General features: G+C 42.6%; 1 protein-coding gene across 3 annotated transcripts in view; it reads right to left on the bottom strand.

Moving 5' to 3' along the window:
- Positions 1 to 19,877, bottom strand: part of LOC124795327 — a 146,944-nt gene that overhangs the window by 35,516 nt on the left and 91,551 nt on the right. For all 3 annotated transcript variants that reach the window (XM_047259301.1, XM_047259302.1, XM_047259303.1), the window contains one exon: positions 673 to 893. In XM_047259301.1, the coding sequence (XP_047115257.1) occupies positions 673 to 893 (221 nt within the window). The remainder of the gene's footprint in view (positions 1 to 672; positions 894 to 19,877) is intronic.

Raw genomic sequence — 19,877 nt, 5'->3', positions numbered from 1 at the left:
CTTTCCTTACGGCAATTCACTTCCGTAGTTACTGCTATTAATAGTACCTTTATGACTTTTTTAACAAAATATATACTCCTGTGTTTTGCTCAAAGTAATATTGTCAGTAAACACAGAACTTCATAAATGGTGCTTGGTTAGAATGGACAAAAGATCTTAACCATAACTTACTTTTTACAATCAAACTTTGCATACACAGGATTTATTGTCTGGATAAAATACTGTAAGGATTACACACCCCTAGTATTCCAGAGTTAGGTGTGAGTGGGGGACAGGGACGAAACATAAAAGTAGAAAAAATTGAACGATATTAGTGTCAATGTGTTTGAGGTCACTAGACTGAATGATGACAGTCCTTATGATGTTCAAGTACTAGTTCAGTTAAACAAAATGAATAAAACTCAGTAGAAACTTAGGACAATATTTAGAAAGAAACAGGACCTTGCAGAATGATCTAAAAGGAACCAAACATACAAGAAATCGTTTTCCTGTATCTTTACGTACTGAAAAATTATTCCATCCTCTATTCATATTCATACAAACACAAACATTTTGTAAATGGGCACTGACAGGAGACCGGGGGGATAAATGAGTATATAGATGATGCTGGGTAATCTACTAAATAAACAATCCTCTCAATTGCTATTTGCTTAGCTGTTGCCAGCATCTCACCTTTGCCCTCAACGAGTTCCATATCTGGTGCTATTATGATCAGCTTCAACCTTTTAAGATTCAGGTACTTGAGAACCTCACGGAGACCGGAGACATGCCTGCGTCTAGCATTAGCCTTTACAGGATCCCTTTCAAATTGGCGATCATGAAATTTAACTACGTCTTGAAGCAAAGTGGTGACAGAGCTGTTAATCTCAGGTGTTATGAAGTGGTCACAGTACCTGCAACAAAATAATACACACTCCTAACTTTCATTATGAGCTAATGTTTTTAGACACTATAAAATAACATCTGTACATGATTAGTTAGTAACTGCAAAGAAATGGAGTATCTGTATGTGAAGAACTGAACAGAACAAGTCAAATTAAATCATGAAACTCTTAAAAAAGAAGTGGAAACTCATTTGTTGCATGTGCATAAGTAAATACCAATGAAGACATGACAACAAACTACTCATTTCAAAGCAGGAACTGTGTACAATAATCAAGTTTAAAATAAAATTATGTTGAAGCCTAAAAAATTTATCCCCAGCTTATGTTTGAAGGCTAGATTATTTTAGATGTGAGTGCCCTTGAACATCAAATATATTTAAGAACTGAAATTACAGCAACTGAATTTACTGGACTACACAAGGTAACGTCCATATAGATTTCCTGAAAATGGAATAAAATTTGCTTCGATGCCGAGTTCTATTCCATGCACCTGTCTCACAAAATTTAGACAACTGATCATTAAACAAGTTGCACATAACTCTACAGTAACATTTCCACTCTCCGATCACTGTAAGAAGCATGTGGCAGTTAGTGACCAACAGCACTGTGAAACAATGCCACACCTTTCTGTTGTTCTCAATAGGCACAATAACCACTTCCTTAGCCCTCCAGGAGAAAAGTTGCAAGATGTGAGTTCCATGTATATCACACAGTGAGACAATTATTTCTTCATTGTTCCAGAGATTAATCTACAGTGTGTATGCTGTGAGTATATGGAAATTCATAACCAGAAGGTGGAACATGAAGTATAATAAGAAGGAAGTAAGTAAAATTGTTCATAATTTCTTAGTACAAAAATAAGATGTACATTACTACAAACCTGTTGTGACTCGCCGTCCATTCAAAGCGCCGCCGCGCAATTACGCGCGTCCTCTACGTGCGGCGCTGTCTGCCAGCCATGCAGCAGCTGTGCCACCTAAGTGGCCAGCCGAGCAGCAGCCGCTAGACTGGGACTCAGTGCTCATTCGAATGCTAACGCGTACACATGTCTTGCTTGTCAACTTACTCTGTGACTTATACGTGTTGTGTTGTTCTGAAATATATTTGTTAAACTTGACGTTACAACAATTGGCGATGGGGTAGTGGAGTTTTCCTTTTCACCGTTGACCCACAGGGTTCCATGGCTACTGTCGAGCGACTATTGCAAAATCTCCTTGAACAGCAAACGCTTCTAACAGCGGCGATTTGCGATTTCATCGCGGCGTCATATGCGGGGCGTTTCTCGTCATTGGCTGTACCTCCTTTTCCTCCTTACGGCGAGACGGTGGAAGACTGGTCTGATTATGAAAAATGTCTTCGACAGCACTTCTTGGCATTTCATGTCACGGACGAACAACCATGCAAGTCTCTTTCCTTTCCTGGATTTCACCTCAAATGTATCGATTGTTGTCGCAATTGGCACCTTTGAAGGATCCTGCATCTTTGTCCTTTGCTGAAATGTGCTCACTTCTGTCTGTCTATTTTCAAAAGCAAACGCATGTGGTAGCCTCTCGTGTTGCCTTTTATCGTTGTCAAAAACAGCCACATCAATCCTATTGTGCTTGGGCTGCTGAACTTCACGGCCTCAGTCAAAAGTGTCAATTTGTTACTGACGTTCACAAAGAATCCTATGCCGATTCCATGGTACGGGATGCTATTATCCGGTCGTTGCCCGACAAAGTAGTTCGGCAACGTGCCCTTCAGTTGGCGAATCCGACTCTACATGAAGTTTTGTCCATTGCGCAGTCTTTTGAAATTTCTCGCGCCGCTGGGACGCAAATAGAGGCATGGGGTGATGTCGGGGAACTACAAACTCTGCGCGCTGTTGATGACGCATGCGGCGCGTCCCTGCCCTGCCGGCCGACGTAGCCGCAGGGCGCTCCGACGTGCAACCTTGGCCTAGCCGTAAACAACCTGCTAAGAAACTGCAGCAAAACCCCCGGCAACTTCCTTCATGTCCGCGGTGCTTTACGAAACATTCATGCGAGGATTGTCCCCAACGTTGGGCTGTGTGTCACAATTGCAAAAAGAAAGGACATGTGTCTTCCGTTTGCAAATCCGACCGCATACAGGATGTTCATGAACATGACGCTAATTCTGATTCTGTGTTGTCTGTCAATTGCACTTCTTCCCTTTCAGGGAAGTTATTCCTCACTGTCCAAATCCTTGGTCGAGATGTTCGCATGCAAGTGGATACTGGTTCTGCTGCCCCTATAATTAATTCTCAGACGTATCTTCAGTTGGGTTCTCCACTCCTGTCACCTGTCACTCGGCAATTACGGACGTACAATAAACAGAAGATTTCTCTCTTGGGACAATTTAATGCTGAGGTATCTTACAAATCCGTCGTTCGCACTGTTCCCATATTTGTGGTCGACCAGAGCAACGCAGAAAATCTTTTTGGTTTCGATGCCTTTTGCATTTTTGGGTTCTCCATAGATGACTCTGTCAATATTGTCTCTGATGCTATTCCTTATGCTCAACTGGATTCCTTGTCAACGATATTTTTGTCCCTTTTTTCTCCTGGGTTAGGCCGTGCAAATGACTTTGAAGCTCATATCACGCTCAAACCCACTGCTTAGCCTAAGTTTTTTCGGGCTCGGCCCATTCCTGTGGCCCTTCATGATTGGGTCAAATGGGAGCTGAATCGTCTCACTGCTTCAGGGGTCTTGCTTCCTATCACTTCCAGCGAGTGGTCCTCTCCTGTCATTGTCATTGCTAAGCCCAATGGTGATATTCGTCTCTGTGGCGATTTCAAAGCCACTGTAAACGCTCAATGCCTCATCGACACTTACCCTATGCCCCGTCCTGAAGAACTGTTCACTAAACTTGCTGGAGGCCAGTGTTTTTCTAAAATTGACCTGTCAGAAGCTTATCATCAACTTCCTCTCGACGCTGCTTCCCGGCAGTTCCTGGTGCTTAACACACCTTTCGGCCTCTATCAATACCAAAACGCTTGCCATTCGGGGTTGCTAGTGCCCCTGCTCTCTTTCAGCGATTCTTGGAACAATTATTGCTCCCTGTCCCTGGGTGTACCAATTACATGGACGACATTATTGTCACTGACTCCACCACTGAAGAACATCTTCAAAATCTCCGCACACTTTTTCATGTCTTACAGACTGCCGGTCTTAAGTGTAATCTTCAGAAATCACAATTTTTTCATGCATCTATCACGTACTTGGAGTTTCAACTCTCTTGGGATGGTATTCGCCCGCTTCAGCAAACTGTCGCTGCGATCAATGCCCTTCCTCACCCTACATCTGTTAAGGAACTGCAGGCCTTCTTGGGGAAAACAGCATACTATCACAAGTTTTTACCATCTGCGGCTTCGGTGGTTCAGCCGTTGCATCGCCTGTTGCATAAAAATGTGCCTTTCACTGGTCCGCATCATGCGAAGCGGCTTTCCAGAAATTGAAGACTATGCTGAAACGCCCCGTGCCTGGCTACTTATCGACCTGGCCAACATCTTGTTCTTGCCACAGACGCCTCTCAATACGGGGTCGGTGCAGTCCTTGCGCACCGTTTTTCTGGCGGTTCGGAACAACCCATTGCTTATGCCTCCAAAACACTCACGGATGCCCAACAAAAGTATTCTCAAATCGAAAAAGAAACTTTGGCCATCATTTATACTCTTCATAAGTTTGGTGTTTTTCTCTATGGCTCAAAATTTCATCTTGTTACGGATCACAAACCACTTGTTTCCTTGTTTCATCCATCAACGTCACTTCCCGACAAGGCTGCACACTGCCTCCAGCGTTGGGCTCTTTAGTTGTCTCATTTCAATTATGAGATTCATTTCCGGCCAACGGCTCAACATGAAAATGCTGATGCTCTGTCTCGCCTTCCCATGGGTTCTGATCAGGCATTCGATAGGGATGAACTTTTGTGTTTCCACCTGGATGTTGCCGAGCAGCGGGTTGTGGACGGGTTCCCCATCACTGGGGACAGGCTAGTGGCTGCTACGGGTTCTGACAATACCCTCTCCTGGGTTTTACGCTGAATTCAGAAGGGTTGGCCAGATCGTCCGTCTGCTAAGACTTCTGATCCATTGCGGAACTACTACACTTTGCGCTACTGCCTCACAGCTAGGGATGGTGTTATCCTCCTCTCCACTGACAATGCTTCGCCGCGTGTTGTGGTACCTGCGTCTTTACGTGCTTCGGTCTTGCGCCTCCTTCACCAAGGGCACTGGGGTGTGTCTCGCACAAAATCTCTGGCGCGCCGTCATGTGTACTGGCCTGGCATTGACTCTGAAATAGCACACATGGTCACTGCCTGCAGCCCTTGTGCGTCACAGGCCGCTGCCCCGAAGTCATCTTTGTCACTGTGGCCTTCGCCTGAGAAGCCCTGGGAGTGCATTCATGGTGACTTTGCAGGACCCTTTTTAGGTACTTATTGGCTCCTCGTAATTGACGCCTACTCTAACTTTCCTTTCATTGTCCGTTGCACGTCGCCTACCACCGTGGCAACCACCAGTGCTCTCACCTGCATTTTTTCTTTGGAAGGCCTCCCCTCTACTCTTGTTACTGATAATGGTCCGCAATTTGCCTCTTCCAAATTTGCGGATTTTTGTGCTCGTCACGGCGTTATGCATGTCACGGCCCCGCCGTTCCATCCACAATCCAACGGTGAGGCTGAACGACTGGTCCGTACATTTAAGACTCAGATGCGGAAACTTCTGACTTCTTCTGCTGCTGATGATGCGCTTCTCCAGTTTCTGGCGTCTTACCGTTTCACCCCCATGGGCGACCACAGGCCGGCTGAGCTTTTACATGGCCGACAGCCCCGCATGCTACTTCATCTTCTGCGGCCTTCCACCTCACGGCCACGGGTGCCTCCACTTGGCCGGTTCACCGCCGACGACCTCGTCTGGGTACGGGGATATGGCAGGCGGCCAAAATGGAGCCCGGGCTGCATCTTAAGACACCGTGGCGGATGCCTGTATGAAATCCAGATGGAACATGGGTGTTGCAGTGCGTCATTTGGACCAGCTTCAGCCTCGTGTGCCAGCAGCGCCTGTTCCGAATGCCGCTACACTGCTTTTGGCCCTACCTGATGCTCGGATCTTGGCATCTCTCAATACTCACAACACAGCCTTCTCACCGTCATCGCGATGCCAGCGCAAAAACGGATGCCACCAGAAGACGTGCCCATGCAGGAACCGGATGACCATCCTCTGTCAGAGCAAATCTACTTGCCACCTCCTCCAACGGACGCCGACACATCGCCCATGTCTCCTGTTATATCAACTGGACTTGCTGCAACGGGCAGATTGGTGCAGGGGGCCCTAGCAGATTCGACCCCTACATCTCCTGTCATCTCGACCCGTTATCATCGGGGACACTTCCGTCCGTACGGGAAGCCTCCTCCTTGAGGCTTTACGGCGAGTCAAACAACGCCTATGGACGTTAGCCATCTACAGGACACCTCCATCAAGACCAGTGCAACAATTTCAAAGGGAGGAAAAGTGTTGTGACTCGCCGATCATTCAAAGCACCGCCGCGCAATTACGCACGTCCTCTAAGTGCGGCGCTGTCTGCCAGCCATGCAGCAGCTGCGCCACCTAAGCGGACAGCCGAGCAGCGGCTGCTAGACTGGGACTCAGTGCTCATTTGAATGCTAATGTGTACACATGTCTTGCTTGTCAATTTACTCTGTGACTTATATGTGTTATGTCATTCTGAAATATATTTGTTAAACTTGACGTTGCAACAAAACCAAACTGCGCGGCTTTTTTTTCCATCATTCTTCTGACCAATTTGACGCAGCCTGCCATGAATTCCTCTCCTGTGCCGACCTCTTCATTTCAGAGTAGTACTTGCACCCTATGTTGTCAATTATTTGTTGGAAGTATCCCACTCTCTGACCTTCACTACAGTTTTTACCCTCTGAAGTTCCCTCCAGTACCATGGAGTTTATTCCTTGACCCCTTATTTATTTATTTATTTATTTATTTAACCCGATCAGATTATGGCCGTCTGGCCCTCTCTTACATCGGACCAGTGTTCCGCACATGCAGCATTTCACACATCAGAGTTACATCATGACAATAGTTTAAATAAGAAAATTAGATTACTCTAGTGACAATATGAATAAAGTGTAATGACTAAGACCTAATAAAGTAAATGCTGGCAGTATTTTTACAACAGGTGCTATACATACAAATTATGATAAAAGCAATAATAATAACAGTAAAAAAATCAAATAATAATGATAAACATGAGAAAAATTGGCAATAGTAATGAAGATTTGGGCAGATGTACATTAATATCTTGGTGTGTAAAGTAGATGTTTACTAGTATAGCGAGTTTCTGAGAAGGGAGATTTAAGGAGGGGGAAAGAGGGAAGTAATGAGGTGAAGGCATTACTGTTGCTTAAGTAGATACGTCATTAACTGTTTTTTGAAGCTGAACATGTTTTTAAGTTCTCTAACATAATGAGGGAGGTTATTCCAGAGTCGGGTTCCCACTACTGTAAAGGACTTGGAGAAGGTGACTGAGCGATGGAGTGGAACAGAGAGGATTTTATTGTGATGGGAACGTGTGTTTCTTTCATGCTGTTCCAACATAAGTGTTAAGGACGAGGAGAGATATGAGGGACAGTGCACATTTATAAGGCAGTAGATGAGACAGAGTGTATGGAAATCTCTGCATTTGTCTGCACACAGCCAGGACAATTTTGCATATGCTGGTGAAATGTGATCAAAAAGTAGAATGTCACAGATATATCAGACGCAGGCATTCATGACCAGTTCCAGACGTCGCGAATTTTCCTGAGAGAGGCCTTGTATGATAATATCGCTGTAGTCAATGGGTGGGAGTATAAGCATTTGTACTAATTTCTTTTGCAGATTGAAAGGGAAGAGTTTTTTATATTTTTGTAGGACATGAAGGGATGCTGATGCTTTTTTGCACACTGCAGTTATGTGCTCTGTCCAATTTAGATTTTCATCTATTATTAATCCCAAACTCTTTGCTGAGGGAGAGAAGCTAATATTTGTTCCATTTAGGATAAGAGATGGTACGGATTCCCGATGTTTTGGGGTAATGGGCTTAGAGTGACCAACAAGTACCGCTTGGGTTTTAGATGTGTTTAGTTTTAGTCCTATGTCCTCTGCCCATTTTTATAGTGCATTGAGGTCAGTATTGAAATTTTCAATAGCTTTCTTAAGATTGCTTGGTTTCGCACTTAGATACAACTGAAGGTCATCAAGATACATATGATACTTGCAACAGGTCAGAACCGATGACACATCATTGACATACAGAGAGAAGAGTATAGGACCTAATACTGAGCCTTGGGGAACTCCTGACACTACCTGCCGCCATTGTGATTTTATATTCCCGGACAAGACGCGTTGCTGATGAGACGTCATCTATGACCGAAACCATTGCACTGCACTTGGTGAGAAATTTAGACCACTAAGTTTGGCTAGTAAGATGTCGAAGTCGACAGTATCAAGTGCTTTGCTGAAATCTAAAAATCAAATGATAGTCGCTTCTTTTCTGTCCATGGCAAGTTTCAGGTCATCTGCCACCTTTATCAGTGCGGATGTTGTGCTTCAATGTTTACGGAAACCTGATTGGTATTCGTCTAGTAGGTTGTTAGTAGTTAGGTAGATCGTGAGCTGGTCATGGACTATATATTCCAAGCCCTTTGATAGTGCAGGAAGAAGGCAGATGGGGCGGTAGTCAGAGGGTGCTGTGGTGATGTCCTTTTTAGGCAGTAGCTTAATTTGTCCCGGTTTCCAGGCCTCAGGGAAAACACTTGCAATTAATGAATCGTTGAAAATTTCTGTTATAGAGGGCAGTAGTTGATCAATAATAAGTTTTACCATCTGGATAGTGATGCCATCATGTCCAGTAGATGCTGATATAATCCGCATTATGGCTTTCTTGACAGTATTGCAAGTGATGTGCTGTAGATAGAATTTTTCTTTGCTACAGCCATTTATCCCCATGAAGTAATCAATGATTTTTTTTTGGCAGTTCAATTGTGGTTGTAGGTAATGTGAAGAATCGGTTTAGTTCTTCAGCTGGGACCATGGGATTTTCTGCAACTTTTATTTTGCCTAAACCGAGACTACGGAGATTTTTCCACAGGATAGCTGGTCTACATCTATTGTCAGCTAATGTATGGGCAGGCCTGAGCTTAGCGTTTCTCACTGCTTGACTGACTATGTTTCATTTCTTCTTGTATACAGTATGATTTTCAGGTGTAGGGTGTATCTTGTATGCTCAATGTGCAGCGTCTCTGAGATTCATGAGCTGTTTTAGTTCATCAGTCAGCCAAGGTGCAGGTTTCCTTTTTAATTTTCTGGTCTTTATTGGAGCATATTTGTCATATAGTTGAGTAATTTTGTTAGTGAAATCCTGGAATTTGTCGTTTAGGACCATGAGGGGAGTAGAGGTCATCCCCCAAACTACTTCTTGTGCCTCAGTTTCGAGTTCAGGCAAATTTATGCATTTGAAGTCTCGGTATATAGGCAGTTTTTGTTTATTTCTAGGACATTCTAGTGAATACGTCATGAAAATGATGTCATGGGCAGACATGCCAGGTGCAGATATTTGAGAGGCATAGATTATTCTGTTTGGAGATTTCGTTGCAAATATATCTATGAAAGTGTGACTGGTAGTCGTGTGATGAGTAGGTGCCAGCTGAAGTAGCGTCATATTTGAGGAAGAAAGCATCTTCTTAAATTTCCCAGTGGAAGGACTATTGCGGAGAAAATTAATGTCAGTGTCACCTGCTATAATTACATGTTCATATGACGATTTGAGACTAGGGAGGGCAGTTTCGAAGCAGGCAAACCCACCTACTTTAGGAGGTTTGTAAAGGACACATATTAAGCACTTTCTGTTATGGGATTTGATCTCTATGAACATATATTCCCCTTGTTTATCTACATTGTTGTCGGATGTATGTAGTACAGTAGGTGACAAATAAGAGTGTATGTATGCCCTTACTCCACCCCCTCGTCTGTTGCATCTGTCGTGCCTCAGAAAGATATAGCCATCTAGGTTTACGGAAGTTGTAGGAATACTTGGTTTGAGCCAAGTCTCTGACAAAAATATTATGTGTATATCATTAGTTTGAAATATATATTTGAACTCGTCGAAGTGAGCTGGCAGAGATTGGACATTTGCATGTGCAATATGCAACTTGGTGCGTTCAGGTGTTGATTGCCCGAGGAGGCTGCCGACAGATGTTCCATTACGTATTTATTTTTTAATACTTTCTCATTAAGTACAAATTTGCATATTATAGTTTGACAGTCACTTGAATGATAAGACATAATTTCAGTTTCATTCTTAAATTTGAAGAACATGTCACACCAATCCAACACAGAACTAAAAGTAAAAATTTTGATAGGGTTGTTAACATTTCAAGTAATATATTAAAAAGTATTTTATGAAATAAAAAAATTTAAAGTAAGTAACTTTTAATGCCTAGACCTCAATTTTCCTATTACAATTAAGGTATTATAAGTTTTTTTAGTAGCTATCTACAGCCATCTTCAGATTGTTCAAAATGTAACAAAGTGGTGAATACGCACTGCAAAGCCTTGTTAGCCGTTCCAACTCATATTTTTTAAGGGGACCACAAATGGTGTAATTACAGGGAGAGAAGTCCGGACCGTATGGAGGGTGGCCGAGAACCTGCCATTTGAATTTTTGCAGGAGTGTCGTGACTGTGTTGGCCATATGAGGCTTTGCATTGACATGGAGCAGAATGACCCCATGGGTGAGACTGCCTGATCATTCTGATTTGAGTGATTGGTGAAGAGCGGTCAAGGTATGCAAGTAACACTGGGCATTTACTGTTGTCCCATGCTGCTGGAAATGAATCAGAAGGGGGCCATCTTGGTCCCCTTAAAAAGGTTCTGAAGAGCAAATGATTCACCTTGTACGATGACGTCCAGCTGTACGTGCAGAACTGATTAACGTTGCAGCCCCGGGAACTTTATGAGACAGCCATTCACCGCCTTGTGTCACAGTGGGACAAGTGTCTCATGAGCCGGGGTCAATACTTCTAACATACAGTTACTGGTTTCTGTAATTATGCCTCTGGCTCATTTCTTTTTGAATGCCCCTTATAAGACAGCAACTGAAATTAGTTATAGTAATGTAATAGGAAAATTGCAGTCCAGGCATTAAAAACTTTCATTTTAAAAATATTTATTTAGTAAACTACATTAAGATTACCATCTCTTCCTTGACGTTTGGCTTCAGTAATATATTATAAGCTCGTTCCTTTCACATAACTATTTTACTCGGCCAGAAATGTAACATATTATGACCAAAATTGAACGGATAAACATCACTAATCTGAGGCAAAAATCCAAATGCAAGACTGAAGCACTTAATAGAAGTAGCACCTGCCAGTACCACAAATCAAAACAGTGGTTAAAGATCTGTGAAACCATCAGGTGATAATTTTTCAACAAGAAATAATGTTGAGGAAGATCCAAATATTGCTGCATCACTGTGCACCTCAAGTGTAAGCAACAAGGGTGTTAGTGAAACAAAATCTAGCATTGAAAATGAACAAAATACAGATGTAAACATGCTGTGGACATAAACTCTACAAAAGGCATAAGTACAGATTGGCAGGAAGTGAACAACAACTAGGGAGGCAGAAAAATTCGATGGTAGTGAAGCAAAAAACTGAACTGCCCACAACTAAAGAGGTGTCCTCAAAACTAAAACTGTAACTAACTTCTTACAAAACACTTTCCCAAGCCACAACAGTTCTACAGTTGAAAAAATGGAAATGAAGGGATTAAATAATAGCTTCAAAAATTGGTGTTGATTTTGACTTAAAAATAAAATAATGGACAATAATGTATGGCTTAAGAATATTTGATAAGATTTTTTTTATTTTGGAGGATACTCAGTTCCCCCAGGACCAAGCATATTTCAGTAGGAAAGGAAATGTCACCACTGAAACAACACAAGCTCAGTTACAGCCAGTGCAAATGTACAGTGCCTTAGGACAATGTGGTAATGCTCCCACATTATCACCACATTTGTTCCACAGGAGATGTTAAGCCTCCAGCTCCTCAGAGGTCAACAGCTGCTCCACACAAGGCTCTTCTCCCCTGATGCACTGGCACCATGCGCTGGCTACAGGGACTCACTACCTGCTGACCAAGCAATACACTGCTTAGTGCAGCAAAGTTGCTGCTGTTGCAAGCTTATGACACTTGCTGCGCATGCTGTTTCAACCATTAGAACCTCGGGTGACTATATGTGCCACCGCTCCTGCTTCCACAAATCACTCTTGATTGTCAACCCTGATATGACTCATCACAGTACTTACGCTCAAAGGTTTACCTAGACTTGCCATTGGACTTTGTTCTTGGATCACTACTACTTGGACTTTGTGTATATCAATCACCTGTGTAAGTCTTGCACTTTGTCAATAAAAAAAGTGTTAACTGTTGCATGCCATCTCATTATTGTGTAGCAATCACTAAACAATTTGCAACAATTTGGTTGACCTCACTGTGTGTAACACGAACTTCTGTTCTACAAACAGTGCCGCAGACAGTGAACATACGTTCTGCAAACAAGTAACATGAAGAGTGTTTACCCCAGTTATACAAACAGTGCCATTGGTGCTATGATCATGGAAGACACGTCACTTCCAAAGAAGCAGTGCTGCAAACAATTCTGCAGTGCCAAATGGACAACAAGCCTCACCTTGAGCACATTCAAGAAGAAAACAACTCTATGCTACAAAAGGCATTATTGGGGCATGTAAACAGGCCATAGGCCCCACTGGTGCTACATCCACCTCTGTTCCCATCCTACAATGAGGCAACTGAGGAATGTGAATTCTATGAGAAGTGTCTGAGGCAGCATATCAGTGTTTCAGGCAACTAACAATGATACAATTAAAGCTTTAGTTTTGAAATGGATTAAGCCGCAAAAGTAGCGTGGCCACCTTGACTAAACCATTGAAACTATAGTTTGCATATCATCATATGCATGTATACGTCATAGTATCTCGTGTTGAGTTCTACTAGTTCAAAAAATTCCCAAATCAATCCTACATAGCTTAGGTTGCAGAACTGCAAGGACTTTGCAGGTAATGAAGATTTATCAGAACTAAGCATGGTGAAGCATATGCAAATGCAATGGTGAGAGATGTAATTATCCAATCAGCTCCCAACAAAGAGGTACAACAACAGGCCCTACAATTTGATATACATCACTAGAACATGTCTTATTTTGGGCACAAGCTTTCAAGGTATCATGAGCAGCAAGGAAGCAGCGCTTGAAAATTGGACAGATATTGCTGCAGTTAACACATCACATAGCAGGTGGTTACTGTCATTCCTCTGGTGTGGCTGACATTGCAACAGTAAGGTAGTATCACAAACAATCCCTAATGTCGCAACCAGTGCTACAGGAAAACAGCCCACATGGCACCCGCTTCCTCTCTGGCCTGCATGTTTCAAAAAGTGTTCACAGGAAGATTGTCCCATCAATGGTCAGTCTGCAATAAATGTAGCAAGGCTGGACACATATCAACATCTCAGCAGTGTGTAAATCTACCACATCTTGTTCATGGCAATGAAGGGAACAAAGATGGACATTAATATGATGCACTCAGCAGTGCCTGACAAACTGTTTAACTCACTTTCAGTCAATGCGGTAGGGCACCATCAATGGACAATTCACTGCAGAAACTAAGTACAAAAATGTGGTACAGCAGCTAACCTTCCTTGTAGTGAACAGCAGTACAGTAGAAAATCTCTTTAGTTTCGATGCATCCAATGCTTTTGGTTTCACTATCACCGACGTGGTAAATTTAGTATCACAACAAGTGGCTTTTCAGAGCCTGGATGCAATGTGCAATGAATTTAAGGACTTTTTTTGCCAGTCTTGACAAACGAAACAAAAAAAATTGCAACACCTGTCACATTGAAGCCTTCGGTGCAGCCTCAATGCCACTGAGCACATCCAGTGCCAATAGCACTCCGTGACCAAGTTAAGGAAGTTATATAACTTGACAGAGATAAGTGTAATCAAACTCATTTCCTCCAACCAATGGGCAACACCCTTGCTTATCACAAAGGAACTGAAAGGCAAATTACACCTATGCACTGATTTTAAAATGATGATCAATGCTCAATCACAAATCGACTCTTAACCCATACCGTGGACAGATGAGCTTAATAGCACAATTGACATGTGGAAAATATTTTTCCAACATATATTGGCTGACATATACCTACAACTTCTGCTGGACGAAGAGTCCCAACAGGTGTTCTCCTTGCGATTAGTTTTTGGAATACCAAGTGCCCCTACTTTATTCCAGTGATTTTTGGAGCAGCTAACAGGAAACATCCTTTGTTGCATCAACTAACTTGATGACTTATCGTGACAGAAGATACCACCAAAAAACCCTTGGAAAATCTCCACATTATTCTGAGCATTACAATATGAAGGTCTGAAATGCAGTCTGCAGTAAGTACACAACAAATTCCCAGCTGGCATTCAAATTGGTCCAGAAATTGGATTATTACAAAGACATGATTTAAAAAGTACAGTGTCTTCTACAGATTGGCACCAAATGCCTGAAGAATTGGCACCAAATGATACATTCAGTACCATGTTCCAAATCTTAAAAGTGAAATTTGCTGAAAATTTTCCACTAAGATCCAAGAGATATTGATCTGCCAAATCAAAATACACACAGAAAACAATCAAAGTAAACAAGTAGTATACCCCTAGATAAGTTAAATAAAATACATAGTATAACTATTAAAGTCAAAGCAGCTAAAGATATTGGCATTAAACATAGACAATACTGTAATTATTTACAGATAAAAAGGATGTGCAGAAAAGAAGAACAGGAGGCACAAAAGGAGAGCGATGCCAAATTTGTTGAAGACAGACACAATCATTGCAAGGGAGCATGAGATCTGGTTAATGAAAACAGGCAAAAGCCCAGATCTTGTTCTAATTCTTGTAGTCCATATGAATTTCATGAATATTTTCTATGCATAGTGCTAAGCACAGTAGGTGAAATTCTTGATTTGGAATCCATGTCTGCCATTAATGCCATGACAATGAAGGACGTGGAACCAATGATGCTGGCAGCTAGCGAACTGGTTTCAGTGAAAAGAGCCTCTGGTGTCCGAGGTGACAAGGCAAGGTGGCCACTGACTCAGTGCACTTGTGTGTATTTTAGTTTAGAAGCCATAATTGCTGATATTCTACCACATGTAGATGGTTGCTTGTTTAGAGGTATCTTCCTCTGGGTTTGCTCTCTTGATATACTATGTGTGCTGTTGATATTTCTGGCATCTGTATGGTTTCAGTTGGCTTATTTCTTTTGATGTTTGAACTCTCACTGTTGAAAATTTGGCACGGCCCAGACAGTGTGCGGTTTTTTCTCTACAGTTTCTGAGTTTATACTTTTAAACTCTTACTACTGGAACAAGTTGTTAAACCTGAATTTGGAACAGGGCCTGGAGTTGCTGTGAAATTTGGAAATAAATGCAGCATGGTAATGTGTAAAAGTGATGACAAGTCTGTGTCACTCATGTATCAATCGTGCTGCATCATCACGGATGACTGGTTTACGGAATTATGGCAGCAGCAGCGGCTGCTGCAGTATTCTGAGCTTTTGTGAGTGATGGCATAACAAGAGCAACTGTGTCAAAAGGTGCTGATCCATGCTCTCCTTCCTCTGCCGCCTTGCCAGAGGGGGTCACGGTGCTTAGTTTGCAATCGCTGGCGGCTTTCAGACAGAGAGGACGTCCTAGTGTATGCACAATTGGTGGAAGGTGGTCCGTGCGGACGGCCATTTTTCGTGAGCGGGATTGTATCATACAGTCAGCTGTTAAGAGGTGGGAAGCCAGGCCTTGTCGTGGTTTCGGTTGTGACTCATCCAGAATGGCGATGAGGTGATGTGCCTGGAGGCAGGATGTTCTGCCATTTGTATTATCGAGTTCCTGGCTTCTTGTGGTAAGATTGCTCGTTCCTTATGTATTTCATCCCCGCCCCCCTTAAGGAGGACGTGGTGGTTTAAACTGTCGCTGTTGGTCTGTGAAACTGTCGCCATTGGTATTTGTAGCTGCCTCACGCAGACTAGACCCTTGGTTGCTAGTATGTGCCGGTTGTTTGCTATTTATTTTGCTGCCCACAAGATTGCACCAGTGAGATTGCCTCCTGGTAGAGTGACGCTCACCATTTGATGATTTGAATCTGCCTGTGGTCGCGTGTGTGTGTTCACCATTAATTGGTATATTGTCAACTTGATCTCCAAGTTCGCATCTTGCGGATTCGTGTGTTGGCTTTCTTGTAGTGTTCCCCAAATGTTCCTGTTGTTGATGTGCGCCATTGAATGACAATTTGTTTAACGACAAGCAACAAGAGGAGTCTTTCAACAGAGCGATGTTGAGCATTCACTGAGTGCACTCTTCGTTTCTACTAGTTCCTCTCTTTACAGTTTGGTATGAAACCTTTGTCTATGCCTGGATCCGACTTTGATGAGTTTTGTACAGAGCCAACTAAATTGCATGTTGTGGCAGTGCACCTGAAGTGAAATCAATAATGAAAGCACTTTAACAAGTTGTATGTGGAATGAATAGCAGGGTTACCAGGTTTTTCTGGCTGTTGTAAGTTTGATGGTAGTTGGTGTGACTTATCATACGTGGTTTCATTATTTGTGATATAACTATGTGATTAGCTCCAGTTAAGTTGTTTTAAATGAAAGCCTTAAGAGTCATCTAATACCTCTCTAGTTGATGTGGTACTTTTAGCATGACCATGTGAGCAGTCTGCAGCAGCCCAGGAAACTTTTGTCAATGAGCATCAAGTAGCAAAATGAACTGCAGTTCTCCCCAAAGCACACAGTCAGATAACGATCTCATTCCCTAGAGTCCAATGCCCCCAGGTACTCTTAGTTGTCAAAAAGTAGTCTTGCCACCAGTCTGTTAAGCAACTTAATAAGGCAGATACTAGGAATCAGCTTTACCCGCTGTTGGATCAGCCTTCACACAAAAGGTGCAGAGATCATCACAATTCCTGGTCCAGTACAGCAGACAGTAATGGCTATCCACCCTTGGCAATGGAAAGTTCCTTAGATTGCAGGGCTTGCCCCGGTTGCCACACTCAACATAAGTGGCAGAAATATCCACATTTAAATAAAGTTTGTTTGAAGTGCAACCACAGGAGTCACATCACTGCTGTCTGTGCTTCGCAGTGTAATGTTTTCAATGTTGAACAGTTGTCTATTAATGTGCTATCTCTGCCCAGCTCTTATATCTGCCACATGCTCATTAGCTTGTGCTGCAATTATCTATTTTGGAACACATGGCTGGGTTTCAGCTTGACAGTGAGGCTATGGCCTCGATCAGTGTAGCAACATATCATTAGCTGGGTAGCTCCCTGTTACAATCAGTTAACAAAACACTGGCTCATACAGTCACCAATGAATTCCGTTCACGAGTCAACTAGTTGTGGTGGCAAAATATAAGAATGTGGAGCACCAGGTAATGTTATTAGTGTTTGATTCTATTTCGGCATCAAATATTTTTGGACAGAACACTTTTACAGACTTCAATTTCCAAGCCATTGATCACATTAATTTAGTGTCACAAGCCATTTTCTTTCATGACCCTGAGTCACTTTTGCAGTCCTATCAACAGTTGTTTGAGTCAACATTGGGCAAAGCAAGGGATTTTCCAACTCATATTCAGCTTAATGTATCTGAGACCCCTAAATTTCACTAAGTTCACTCTTTGCCTTTTGGTATGAAAGATGCAGTTAAAGCTGAATTAGGCAGATCATCACAGGAATTAGGGGTTATTTCACCTTCTTATGCAATACCATTAGTGGTGATCAAAAAATCAAATGGTGCAATACAGTTGTAAAGTGATTTTAAAGCCACAATCAACACTCAGAGTGAGGTGGAAGTTTATGCAATTCCTCACACCAAAGAGTTATTGACAAGACTGACCGGTGGACACTATTTTTTGAAGAATGATTTGAGCGACACCTATCTGCTGTTGCCTCATGATGCTGGGTTGCAGCAGTTGCTCATTATTAATGTGCCATTTGGCCTCTACAATTTTACCAAATTGCCTTTTCGTGTTGTGTCAGCCCCAGAAATTTATCAGCATTTTATCAAGCAGAGAGTTTGCCATATCCCAAAATGTGCAACTTATCTGTATGATTTAACTGTCACTGGTGCCACAAGGGACAAATGTTCGCAAAATTTACAAAAGGCAGTGGTCTGCAATGTAAGCTGGAAAAGTGTGTGTTTTTGCACCCAGTTTCAAGTACTTAGGGCTTGTCTTAAGTGAGGAGGCCATTAAACCACTCAATGACCACTTCACAACAATTGATAAGTTGCCCACCCCTTGAAACTTGCAGGAGCTGTAGTCATTCCTGGGCAAGGTAAACTATTACAACAAATTCATACCAAATGCACTGGAGGTTTCACACCCTCTCAATCAGCTTTGTAAGAAAGGTGTGAAATTTGTTTGATCAGACACTTGTCAGCAGGCTTTTTTGTGGCTAAAACATTGTTTAGCCACTGCCCCTTGCTTGCTATCTTTGATCCAAATAAAAACTTAACCATGGACCTTGCCGTTGGTGGGGAGGCTTGCGTGCCTCAGCGATACAGATAGCCGTACCGTAGGTACAACCACAACGGAGGGGTATCTGTTGAGAGGCCAGACAAACGTGTGGTTCCTGAAGAGGGGCAGCAGCCTTTTCAGTAGTTGCAAGGGCAACAGTCTGGATGATTGACTGATCTGGCCTTGTAACAATAACCAAAACGGCCTTGCTGTGCTGGTACTGCGAACGGCTGAAAGCAAGGGGAAACTACGGCCGTAATTTTTCCCGAGGGCATGCAGCTTTACTGTATGATTAAATGATGATGGCGTCCTCTTGGGTAAAATATTCCGGAGGTAAAATAGTCCCCCATTCGGATCTCCGGGCGGGGACTACTCAAGAGGATGTCGTTATCAGGAGAAAGAAAACTGGCGTTCTACGGATCGGAGCGTGGAACGTCAGGTCCCTTAATCGGGCAGGTAGGTTAGAAAATTTGAAAAGGGAAATGGATAGGTTAAAGTTAGACATAGTGGGAATTAGTGAAGTTCGGTGGCAGGAGGAACAAGACTTCTGGTCAGGTGACTACAGGGTTATAAACACAAAGTCAAATAGGGGTAATGCAGGAGTAGGTTTAATAATGAATAGGAAAATAGGAACGCGGGTAAGCTACTACAAACAGCTTAGTGAACGCATTATTGTGGTCAAGATAGATACGAAGCCCACACCTACTACAGTAGTACAAGTTTATATGCCAACTAGCTCTGCAGATGACGAAGAAATTGAAGAAATGTATGATGAAATAAAAGAAATTATTCAGATAGTGAAGGGAGACGAAAATTTAATAGTCATGGGTGACTGGAATTCGAGTGTAGGAAAAGGGAGAGAAGGAAATGTAGTAGGTGAATATGGATTGGGGCTAAGAAATGAAAGAGGAAGCCGCCTTGTAGAATTTTGCACAGAGCACAACATAATCATAACTAACACTTGGTTTAAGAATCATGAAAGAAGGTTGTATACATGGAAGAACCCTGGAGATACTAAAAGGTATCAGATAGATTATATAATGGTAAGACAGAGATTTAGGAACCAGGTTTTAAATTGTAAGACATTTCCAGGGGCAGATGCGGACTCTGACCACAATCTATTGGTAATGACCTGTAGATTAAAACTGAAGAAACTGCAAAAAGGTGGGAATTTAAGGAGATGGGACCTGGATAAACTGAAAGAACCAGAGGTTGTACAGAGTTTCAGGGAGAGCATAAGGGAACAATTGACAGGAATGGGGGAAAGAAATACAGTAGAAGAAGAATGGGTAGCTTTGAGGGATGAAGTAGTGAAGGCAGCAGAGGATCAAGTAGGTAAAAAGACGAGG

This window comes from Schistocerca piceifrons, chromosome 4 (assembly GCF_021461385.2).
Source record: "Schistocerca piceifrons isolate TAMUIC-IGC-003096 chromosome 4, iqSchPice1.1, whole genome shotgun sequence".
NCBI classification, from domain to species: Eukaryota; Metazoa; Arthropoda; class Insecta; order Orthoptera; family Acrididae; genus Schistocerca; species Schistocerca piceifrons.
The sequence above is the reverse complement of the archived record's forward strand: the minus strand, read 5'-3'. Positions and strand labels throughout refer to the sequence as shown.